This window comes from Heterocephalus glaber, unplaced genomic scaffold, assembly GCF_053883595.1.
Source record: "Heterocephalus glaber isolate CG9 unplaced genomic scaffold, H.glaber_assembly_v1.0 deba00001460, whole genome shotgun sequence".
NCBI lineage: Eukaryota > Metazoa > Chordata > Mammalia > Rodentia > Bathyergidae > Heterocephalus > Heterocephalus glaber.
This window is the reverse complement of record NW_028258307.1, coordinates 10,011,612-10,023,074: the sequence shown is the minus strand read 5'-3', so window position 1 is coordinate 10,023,074 and position 11,463 is coordinate 10,011,612. Positions and strand designations below refer to the sequence as shown.

The window sequence follows — 11,463 nt, the reverse complement described above, 5'->3', positions numbered from 1 at the left end:
GGATTGATCTCCAGCACCACAACACACACATAAGCTAACTAGTTAAATTAAATTAAAAGGGCTGGGGAGGTATTGTGTGAAGACCCTGAGTTCAATCCCTGGTACTGAAGGAAAAAAAAGTTTGTTGAATGAATGCACGCGTGCAAGGCTGAATGAAAGGCTGATATTCCAGGCCTGGCGACATCTGGGTCAGGGGGGAATTTGGGGGCCTGAAGATCTTCCTCAAATAACTGGAGCACCTGCTGTGAGGAGCCTCGAGGTCCGCCCTCCTCACAGGCACCGTTGTGCAGTCTACGGCTCAACAAAAATACCCGAGACGGTGCTGTGGAAGCAGCAGCTGAGGACTGATCTGCCTGTTGCCAGGGGAAGGAGTTCTCCCTTTCGGTTTCCCTTGTTATTAATTTTATTTTTCTAGAAGAAGAAGAAGGTTGGGGTGCTCCGGAGAGGCTTGGGTCCCCAACAGGATCCTGGAGGAAGCAGTGGGGCCGCCCAGTGGGGGCCTGGCCAGAGCCTCTGCTTTGATGGGGTCCATGGACCCCATGGGAGGTGCCTGTCCTGCTCCCTCACCTCTGCCTGCCTGACCTCCCGGCCGCAGCCACTGCCTGTCTGGCTCCATCCGGGCGCCTCCTGCTCCTGGTGCGATGCCATCTTCTCCCTCCTCCTCGCACCTGTCCCAGCCTGACCCAGGTCCTCCCCTGCTTGTCACCCCCACTCCCGACACCAACCCTGTGGCACTGGCCCCTCAAGACACTGCCACGTGCCCCTTCCCAGTTCCCTCTTCATCCACCCATTCTGCCTCCAGTTACCAGGCAGCCACCCTCTGAGCCCGGGGCCTGAGCCCAGGGGAGTAAAGAGCACATGTCAAGGTAGACCAGGCAGGCTGGTACCAGGCAGGCAGGACAGACGGCCACGGTGGTGACAGCACCTCCCGACTTGGGGCCTGAGATGTGGTGACCATGGCCACTCTGGTCTCCTGCCAAGACACCGCATGCAGCAGGCCACGCTTTTGCCGGGAGCTGAGCAGCTGGAGGTGGGAGGACAGCGGCCTTGACTTCGGAGGCACGTGTCCCCCAGCCACCTCCCTCCTGCGCCTGGGCCACCCCGGGCCCACTTCACAGGTAAGGTCACCAAGCTGGTGAGGGGCTGCGGCCTCTGCTGGACTCCGCTGGACACCAGGCCATAGTGTCCCCTGCCCCAGGTGGCGGTCGGCGGCCTCCCCAGCGCCTCTGTTCCAAAGGGAAGACCTGCAAGAAGCTGCCCCCCCACAGCAGGGGGGAGCACAGCAGCTTGAGGAGGCAAAAGTGGCTGTGAAAGGCATGAGAAATGGCATTCTTTATTCATAAATAAATCACAGAATTACCAGAAATAGTTTACATGACCAAAAAGTGACATCAAAAATAAAATAAGAAGTCACCGAAAGCAATGCAAAGCAAACCAGAAACAGAGAAAAATAACTATGTACAGCGTCTTCAAAGGGCCAGGCACCCAAAGCCAGCTTCTGCCAGGCTCCAGCTTTGCCAGAGACAGCACAGAGGGCAGGTGCCATGGCCTTTGGGAGGGCAGGGCCACAGGGAACCCCCGGCCGGAGGCTGCTGCTCCCATGGCCCAGCCTGGCTTCTCCTTGGGCAGCGCTGTCACCTGAGATGGCCCTGGCTGGGGTCAGGGACACAGCTCAGTGGATGCCTTCTGGGGAGATCTGCCAATCGCTGGCCCCCACCCTCGCTCAGTGCCATGGGGGCTAAGTGCACCTGGCTGGAGCTCACAGAACACACCCAGGAGGTGCCCGTGGGGTTTGGTAGCCCTGATACCCAAAGTGACCCCCTCCGTGGAGAGGGGGTGCTGATGCTCTCTGCGGAGACCAGAGCACCATCAGGCCCAGACCTTTTGGGGAGCAGACAGTATAGGTCTAAGTGAGCAAGCACCCCCAGGCCGCCTTGCTGAGCTCAGCCTCCCCAGGCCCTGCTTGGCCTCTGCTGCCCACAGCCTCCCTTCAGAGGCTGGGTTTGGTGCACAGGTCCAGTAATAGCGAGGGTGCTTTCCGATGGCAAGGAAGGAAGGAAACACACAGGAAGGTGAGGGGCAGCACCCTTGCATTCTGGTGCCACCTCGGCCGGGGGGGGGGGGGCATGGCCCGGGCAGGTGGATGTCTGAGATGGGCAGGGGCCACAGGGCCATGGAAAGGGAAGGCCTAGCTCCCAGTGAGTGTGTCTGATGTCTGCCCTGCCCTGCCCAGGGTACACCTGGGGGCAGGGGGCCTCAGGCCAAGGAAGAGCAGCTGGCTCCATTCTCACTCTCCATGGGATCGACTCAAACAAGGTACAGGGCATGTCTGATCCAGGTCTGCAGCGTCCCCAGTGGAGGGGACACGGAGGGGCCCTTGAGCCTGGCCATTCCAGGTTTCAAAGCAACCTGTGACTAAGAACAGTGGATTGAGACTCCAGGGGATGCCCCTGTCCTGGGAGCACAGCAGGACAGGCACGGCCTGAGCCAGGGAACAGGTGACTCGGGCCTTAAGGATGGTGCCCCACTCAGGGTAGGGCTGGATGCGAGTTCGAGCCCCATTCCTGCCCGGCCTCTGGGATCAGCTTGCGGAAAGAAGCCAGGACCGGGGACTGTTCTCGGACCACCAAGTACCTAGACTCTGGTGCATCTGTCTCTCCTCCACCCTGGGCCCTCTCAGCAGGCAGGCGTGAGGAGCAGGAATCCAGCAAGGGCTGGCTGTCCTGCCAACGGCAGCTGCAGCTATGTCAAAAATATAACTCGGAGCAGCCTGGCTGCCTGCTAGATCTGGCTTGCTTCTGAGAAGACCAGAAAAGAAAGAAAGAAAATTCCCTGAACCAAGCAACTGAGAAACTGCTGTTCTTCCCCCCTTGCTCTGGACATTTCAAGAGAAAGCCTAACCTTCCACAGGCACTGGCTGTGTCCCTGGACGGCCACTGCTCTTGGCAGGGACTCACAGCCCACGGCTCCTGAGGGCGAGAGGTAGCGGGAGGGCAGTGATAGCCCCGGCTGTCCATAAGGCTGTGTGTGCACCCCACACACCCAAGGACGCTGGGCGCCCGTCCCGACCTGGGCAGACCCAGAACTGAGTGCTGAAGATGTTGTGGGGAGGAGAGGACGCTGACTTGGGCCACAGGTGAGGGGCGAGATTCCCAGATCACAAGGCACCCTCAGCCCTAGCTGGCACATGCAGGAGGCTCCCTGGGGCAGCTGGAAGGCCAGGCCTCAGTGTCCCTGTCCCGGCACCCCACCCAGAGCCTCTGTGTCTATGGCTTTGAGAGGGGTGGTCACCGAGGCAAATGTCACCAGATGTTCAGGGGCTGCACAGCTCAGTTAGATGTCAGACCCCACTAATCTGCTGCCGGTCCTCATTCCTCAGCCCCGCTGTACCCCAGCCGCTCCCCGAGCCCCATCCCGACCCCTACACCTCCGAGGCCAGAGGAGAAGGGCTCAGGTCGTGAGGACAGATCAAGGCTTCTGGGCACACATGGCTTCTTTCTATTCCCAAGGCATCCTGAAGTGTCCGGGTCGGGGGTTTGGGGAAGTGACGCAGAAGGGAGCTTCTGTCCTTGGTGTGGCCTTTTGGCCTTCAGGGCAGGCACTCGGTTTCACGGCAGAGGGTCTCTCTCACTTGAGCAGAGGCCAAGGTTCAGGGAGCCCTTAACCGACCACAGGGACCCTGTGCCGTCCCATCTCGGGGAGAGCTGGGGAGTAGAGCCCAAAGTCCCGTGCTCTGTAGAGTTGGGGAGGAGGGGTCAGAGGAAGGAGGCGATGTAGTGACCCCTGCCCACAAGCAGCTCCAGGGGCTGAGCTCGGGAGGGCTGAGCTCGGGAGGCCGGAGCTGCTGTGCAGGGCAGATGGCACGGGGGCCTCCTCGGGAAGACTCAGCCCAGCCCCCGCCACCAGGTCCCCAGCCCCCCTCCCCCAGGTGGCCCCTCAGATCTCCGTGGCTATGATGTCCTCGTAGGGGATGTCGGCCCCTTCCAGGTCAATCTCAAAGGGCTCCCCGGCCCCTTCCCCGCGGGCCAGCTGCTGCAGGGCCTTCTCCAGGCGCTGGTTGCGCTGGTACATGGCCAGGTAGCTCTGCTGCAGCTGCTTCTGGTACTGGATCACCTTCTCCTTCTCCTCCCTCCACACCAGCCGCTCCTGCTGGAAGCCGGAGGACATCTGGTCGTGGCCTTGCCGCTCCTCCTTCAGCTCCGCCCGCAGCTGCTCCAGCTCCCTCTGCAGGGCGGGGATGTCCTCTGAGAAGGTGGGTGCAGCTCCCAGCCTGGGCCCCAGGGCTGCGCCCTCCCGCTGCAGGGTAGCCTGGGCCCGCAGCTCCAGCAGCTCTTGCTCCAGGAGGTTCACCTTCTCCCGCAGCAGCTCCGCCTCGTTCTTCTTGCGCTGCAGCTCGTTCTCACACACCTCCAGCTCCAGGCCCTTGGTGCGCAGGGCACTCTCCAGGTCCTGCGTCCTCAGCTCCATGCCCTCCAGCTTGCCCCGGGTGTCCTTCAGCTGCGCCTTCAGACTGAGGATCTCGCTGGCCTTGGCGTTCACCTCGGCCTGGGACTCCTTGAGCTGCTGCTTCAAGAGCGAGATCTCGCCTGACTTCTGGCACACCTGCGGGGTGGAGGTGGAGGGAGAGACACAGGTGAGTGTCACCCCAGGTGAAGGAACATCTGGGCCTCCTGAAGGGATCAGGCTGCACCTGACATGGCGCCCTGGCCACAGTGCCCAAGCGTGCCAGTCTGGGCAACTGCGAAGGCCAGGCAAGCCCCTCTTCGAGGCTCATTTTCCCATGCATCTTTGTTTCTCCATGCGCCCACCTCACCCCCGATGCAGAGGCCCCACCTTCTCTCCCCTCCCTGCTGGGGTCAGGCCACCTCACACAGTCCTGCTGTGCTCAGTGGCTCATCTGCCAACGCTGCCCTGCTGCCTCCCTCCCTGCCTCTTCACCACTTGCATACCCGAGGTCCACAAGTCTGGCCAGGAGCAGTGAGGAAGAGCAAAGCCACTGACTCAGAGACCGAGGCCAATCAGGCTGGCTGAGGCACAAGAGTCATGGAAGGCCAGGACCAGGGACCTGCAGCAGGGACTCCCAGAACAAGACTGGAGGCCTCTGTCGAGTTTCCTCTCCCCCCTGATCCCAGCGAGACACTGCACCTACTGCAGGACACTCAGCCCCAACCACCATGCAGGGCTGGCCTAAGAATCTTTCCAAGGCCAGGCGCTGTCATTCAGACCTTGAATGTCGCCCCGGGTCCATGTTAAAGGCCTGGTCCCGCGTCACGGACAGTGTGTCCTCAAAGGGCACTGTGGGACCCTGGCCTCCTCCTCACTCTCTCTTTTGCTTCCTGGCCACGACATAAGCAGGTTTGCTTTGTCACACACTCTTGCCATGATGTGCTCCCTCATCAGAGCCCCAAATCCAATGGGCCAATTGATTATGGACTGCAACCTCCAAGACTGTAAGCCAATCAACGTTTTTTCTTAATAGGTCAATCTTCTCAGGTATTTTGTTACAGTGACAGAAAGCTAACATCACACCGGCATTTGTTTCACGGAGGGAACAGGAGTCACGGTGGAGACGTGGGTTGGCTTTGAATCCTGGCTCCACCGTCTAAGACCTGGGTGATCCTGAATACTCACAACGGTGGCAATATGGTGGGGGTAGTGATTGCAAATGTGAGCTCTGGGCCCACACTGTTAGAATGAAATCCTGGCTCTGATCTGTAATACGCATCAGACCTTGGGCAAATCCCTTACCCCCTGGGCCTCCCTGTCCTTAACTGTGAGTTGCGGAATAGGAATACCACCTACTTCATAGTGTGGCTGCAAGGATTTGATGAACTTGGCACTTAGCAAATTCTCTACGAATTATTAGGATAGTTTTATAATGTATTTTGAGGGGAGGGGACTGGCACCACGCACTGAACCGTGGCACTGCCTCACCTCCCACTGGGTCTCCTCCAGTGCCGGAGCAAAGTTGGTCTTCTCCCGCTCGTATGACCGCAGCTTGGTCTCCAGCAGGTCCTGCTCCTTCATGAGGCTCTCGAGCTCCTGACGCAGCTGTCGCTTTTCCTGCTGCAGCTGGAGCACTTGCAGGTGCAGGACCTGCTGTGTGCGCTGGCTCTTCTGTGACGCTGCCTGCTTCAGCTTCCCGCCACCACCTTTGGGCTCCACGCCGTCCACCTCGTCCCGGCTGCGCCGTGCCCGGTCCTCGAAGGCCTGGCTGGAGGTGAACTCCTTCTCCTCAAAGCTCCGCTGCAGCTTCTGCAGCTCGCTCCCCCTCTGCAGCAGCTGCTGCTCCAGCTCCTGGACGGCACACTCGTCCGTGGAGATGGGGGAGCGCACGCACGAGGCGCCCTTGTCCACCTTGCCTGCATGCGCCAGCTTGCTGCCCCCATCAGAGAAGGACAGGGTCTTCAGGCTGGTCATGTTGCTGTCCTGCAGGAGGATGCCCTGCATGATGTTGTGGGCTGAGCCTCCGAAACGGCTGGCAGGCCCCACGGGTGTGACCAGCGGGTCCAGCTGGTAGCTGCTGCTGGTGCTGTGCGTGGGCAGGCTGGACATGGAATTGCGGCCAGAGTCAGACAGTGCCCCGGAGCACAGGCCCGGTTTCACCTCCGGATCCTTGGACTTGTCTGGAGGGGCTGGGTGCAGCTGGTGGCTGGCACTGTCTGGGGAAGAGTGCAGGACAGCTCCGGACCGCGGCAGCACCGGCTTGAAGGCTGTGGGCCTCACCGGGCCCTTCTCTGAGCCCTGGGGAGGTAAAGAACCATATTGATCCCAGATGCACCCCACTCATCCCCGCCTTGGGATGTGAGCCAGCTTGAGTGCGAGTCCGAGCCCAGAGCTCATGTGGCAGCCTTCTCGCTCAGCAGCCTTGGCACACCTTGCCCTCCTGGAGACAGAGCCCTCTGTACCCGAGGAATGTCCTGAATGGCGGCTGGGACACCGTGCCAGCCCGTGCCAACCCCCTGAGATGGCAAACCCGACCTAGGTTCACAGGCTGAGGTCAACACCACGCTCATCGTGTCTGTGTGGTAAGGGAGGGGTTTAGGTTGGACAAGCTCAACCCCTGCTGTACATCAGTCCCTTCTTCCCCTTCATGGCCTCTTCCATCAAGCCTGGAGCCAGAAAGCTAAACATGGCTTCCTCCCAGGGTCAGAGGATCACCAGATATAACCACTCATTTTGTATGTGTGCGTGGAACTAGGAATTGAACCAGAGCCTTCACACTGATCTACATCCCTAGCCCTTTTAATTTTTTTGAGCCTGGGTCTTGCTAAGTTACCCAGGCTGGGCTTGAACTTGGACCCCTCCTGTCTCAGCCTCCCAGAGTGCTATAATTACAGGTGCACATCACCATGCCCAGCTAACCATCCTTTTTAAAACTTGTAATTTCCACTGTTAAGGCACTCTGCAATTTACAAGCCCTTTGTTTGGAAAGCTGGAAGCTGGTGCCTGTGGTGGTGTATGTCTGTCATCCTAGCACTTGGGAGGCCGAGGCAGGAGGCTCATGAGTTACACCCCAGCGTAGACTACAAAGCAAGACACTGTCCCCCCAAAACCCAAAAAATTTTTAAAGAAAAATCAAAAGTAAAAGCTGGAAGCTCTGTGCAAACACAGCAGGCTCTTTTCTGATACAGGTTAAGTATTCCTAATCCAAAAATCCCAAATCTAAAATGCTCCAAAGTCCAAAACTCTTATGAGCTCTGACATGATGCCACACATGGAAAATTTCATACTATGAAATTTTGTTTTGTGCACAACCTGTTAAAAACATTGCATAAAATGATCTTAGGGCTGCGTGATATGGTGTAAATGAAACATAAAATGAATTTCCTGTTTAGCCTTGGATCCTAATGTCAAGATAACTCATTATGCATAGGTAAATATTTCACAATCCAGCCAAGTGGGGTGGCACAGGCAGGCTGGATACTAGGGAGGCTGAGGCAGGAGGATTGCAAATTCGAGCCCAGGCCTGGGTGACTTAATGAGACCTTGCTTGTCTCAAAAATATAAAGGGGTGCAGATGCAGTAGTAACCCACTGGTAGTACATCTGGATGTGATCCCCGGTGCTACACAGACACACACCCGGATCCCAAATCCAAAACAATCTGAATCCTGGCCCAAAGCATTTTGGATAAGGGATACTCCACCTGCCCATCAAAGCCTGGGCTCCTTCTCACAGGATGGGGTGTGGGGACTGAGTAGGAACAACGTTTTCACATCCTCTGGTGGCATTCATGAGTACCTGAGCTGACTTAAGGGCTGGATTTCTGAGCACCACGGACTTTGGGCTCTTTTCCGGCAGCCTTGATGATGCTAACAAAATCCCAGCCCTTATTCAGCCAAAGACACCTCCGGCCCGGATGGAACCAGGAGTCACAGCACTCCAGCAGCAAACAGCACTCGCCACCACAAGTATCTGCAGGCAGAGGCTGCTAACTCCCCCTAAATGCTCAGGCCACCCCTCCCCTCCTCCCCTCCTGCCCTTTCCTGTCCATCTGCCCTTGCCAGAGCCACTCCACTCACCATGTCCAGCTGGCTGGAGAAGGGCATGAGCTTGGGTGGAGTAGACGGGTCAAAGTCCACCCCGGCCGGGCCCCCTACGTCCCCACTGGACAGTGCCGTGTAGTCCGGGCGGTGGGAGCCCCGGCCCTTCTGGCTGACCTTGATGTAGAAGAAGTCTTCGCTCTTGCCCATTTTGGAGCTGGACTTGCCATGACCAGAGTCCTGGGAGAAGCCGAACCTCAGCAGCCCATCCGAATAGCGGTTGAGCTTCTTGAGGTGGGAGGGCTTGCGCAGCTTGTACTGCGAGGCCCGGCAGTGTTTGCTGTGGAAGCCGTGGCCGGAGATGAGGCTGCTGACACTGCCCATGGTGACAACAACACAGGGACCAAGAGGCGGGGGCCGGGGGTGGCTGTGGCAGCGAGGGGCAGACCTGGCTTTCCAAGGAGACTGTGGTCATAGCAAATCCCTCACAGAGCTCAGACAGCCATGGACCTGGAAGGAGACAGAAGACAGAAGTCAGCCCGGGCAGAGCAGGCTCTGCACGGTCCACACAGTGACTTCCGGAGTGTCACTGAGTGCTGGGGCCGGACTCGCTCATCCAGAGCCAGCTCTGTCAGTGCTGCCCAGCCCCCACTCATTCTCCACCACCAAGTGGCTGCCTGGGAACAGGCACCATTCCATGCCCTGGAGATCCGAGACCTGCACATCCACACATCAGCGTGGCCTGTACCAGACGCTACGGAGCATGGTGGGTAGGAGAGGAATCTGCAAAGGGCCTTGTTTGGTGCAGCAAGTGCTGTGCTTTGGGTGCGTCCCTGGAATTTCATTCTCAAAGTCATTATGTTGGTGGTATTTGGAGGGGAAGCATTAGAAGTTAATTAGGATTAGGTGAGGCCATGAGGGAAGGGTCAGCTTTATAAGAAGAGGAAGATCACCAAGTAATGCCCTCCACCACCTCTGGAGGCTACAGAGTCTCCACCGACAAGAAAGACATCACCAGAGGTGGGTGCCCGATCTTAAAAGTCCCAGCCTTCAGAGTCACGAGCCCAACCTAACTGTCTTGTTTATAAATTATGTAGCCTGGGGTATCCTGTTAGAGCAACAGAAAACAGACTCAGAAAGGAGTAGCAGGGTGGCTTCTGAAGAGATCAAGAAAATGAGAGGGGAAAAAAAAGGCAAGCCATGTGGGAATCCGGGAGATAGAGCTCACCAGAAGCTCGAGTCCCCGAACCCTGAGTCCCTGAGGTGGAGCATGCTGGGCTATGTGACAGCAGCCCGGGGACCAGCAGGGGTGGAGAAGGTTAGCAAGGCAGGTGGAGAAGCAGCAGTCAGGAAGGCAGCATGGGCCTGGGTGGCAACAAGGGCTTTGGCTCCACTATGGCGGACAGGAAGAGTCCAACTGGCCCTAAGCAGCTGAGAATCCCATCAGATTCTCAGGGGCAGGGACACGGGGCAGTGTTCTCCCGCTGCAGGGTGAGGAGGAGGCTGCTGAGGGGCTGGGGTGGAACTGGTGGGGCAGCTAAGTAAGTAACTCATATACCTCCTTGCTTGGCAAGGCTGGTAGGTGTGGGTTAAATTTTAGATGCAATTTGAAGGCTGAGCTGTAGGATTTGCTAAAGGATTGGATGTAAGGCAGTAGAAGAAAGAAGTTAAGAATGTCTCAGAAAGGAGAAAAATTAAAGTAAAAAGAAAAGCAAAAAAGACTAATGTTTTAATGCCAGCAATGAGAAGCAGAAATGTGCCATTTTACTGAATGGCCACAAATGGAGCTGGTGTAGGGCGAAGCAGGTTGGAGAGTGAGGGGTGGCTGGGACTGACTGAAGACATCAAGTTTGCAAAGCCTGCTGGGTATCCAAGGCGTGACGGGGAGTAGGCAGTAGCGAGCAGGGGAGGCGCTGGGGCTGCAGATCTACAAGTGAAGGATGCCAGTCTCCAGAAGCCAGCTGGGAGACCACACACTGTCACTGAGAAACAAGTGCAGAAAGACAGGAGAAGCTGGAGCACCGGCTGAGGAGCAACCCCAGGCGGTGAGAAAGGTAAGAGGGGATGGAAAAGGGGAAACTCAGCCGGCTCTGATGGTGCAGTCGGAAGGAGAGCAGGAAAAGAGACTTTTCCTAAGGGTGGTGTTAGTTGCTGTATGAGATGACAACTGATTGTTGATCAACGGATGTGGCCATTCGGAGGTCGCTGGCAACTTTGACAAGATGAATACTGGTGGAGTGGTGGGAAGAAAGGCTGTGTTGGAGAGGGTTCAGGAGAGAGAGCAGGGGGAGGCGACTGTGGCCTGACTGTTGAGAAGTACAAGATTGGCTTGCTTTGGATTCCCATTCACACCACTGCCGGTTGTGCCGTGGGAGGTAAAGATATGCAAACTCATTCTGCAATGCACTTAACAATTTGTAGAAAATAGGGTCTTCTCCTCCAGTCAGTGCTTAAGCACTAATAATCACCGTGTCATTCCCAGACAGGAAGAAGTGGAGATGTCAACAGCACACACGTTTGGTAGGGGGTAGGGTTAGGAGAATCTCTACTCACCGATAACACAATTTCCACACCTAGGAAGGTGTGCGTGCATGTGTCAGACAGAGAAGGGAGAGATTTCCCAGTCACAAGACCTGTGGCCCAATGAAAGGGAAAACAATCACCAATTTAAAAAACAATAGGAGATGCAGAAGGAACTGGGTGCTGTCTGTTCTTCCCTAAATTATCCTGTTGACCCTAAAGGGGTCAAAGAAGCCCCGGAGCGAGGGGGGGGGTTGGGGGGTTGGGGGGGGCACGGATCCTGGGGAGCAGCACTGACAGTAAGGCCGAGACAGTCAGAGCCTCTTAGACTGTCACCACCTGGACCCAAACTTGCTCTGTTAGCCTGGAGAATAAAGAGACTGGGCTACGAATAAGTGTGATCTCTGTTCCCTTTGTCAAAGCATGAGACAACCAAACTTCGTTGTGTACGTTTAATT

At 57.1% G+C, this 11,463-nt stretch overlaps 1 protein-coding gene across 3 annotated transcripts in view; it reads right to left on the bottom strand.

Annotated features, from left to right (window-relative positions):
- Positions 1-1,302: 1,302 nt before the first annotated feature.
- Positions 1,303-11,463, bottom strand: part of Lzts1 (leucine zipper tumor suppressor 1) — a 49,879-nt gene continuing 39,718 nt past the window's right edge. For 2 of the 3 annotated variants that reach the window (XM_004848259.4, XM_004848258.4), the window contains 3 exons: positions 8,525-8,995; positions 5,935-6,744; positions 1,303-4,602 (listed from right to left, as the gene is read on the bottom strand). In XM_004848259.4, the coding sequence (XP_004848316.1) occupies positions 3,937-4,602; positions 5,935-6,744; positions 8,525-8,869 (1,821 nt within the window). In that variant the 5' untranslated portion in view covers positions 8,870-8,995 and the 3' untranslated portion in view covers positions 1,303-3,936. Of the gene's footprint in view, positions 4,603-5,934; positions 6,745-8,524; positions 8,996-11,038; positions 11,237-11,463 lie in introns of those variants that run through there. The other variant, XM_087216873.1, reaches the window with a different exon arrangement.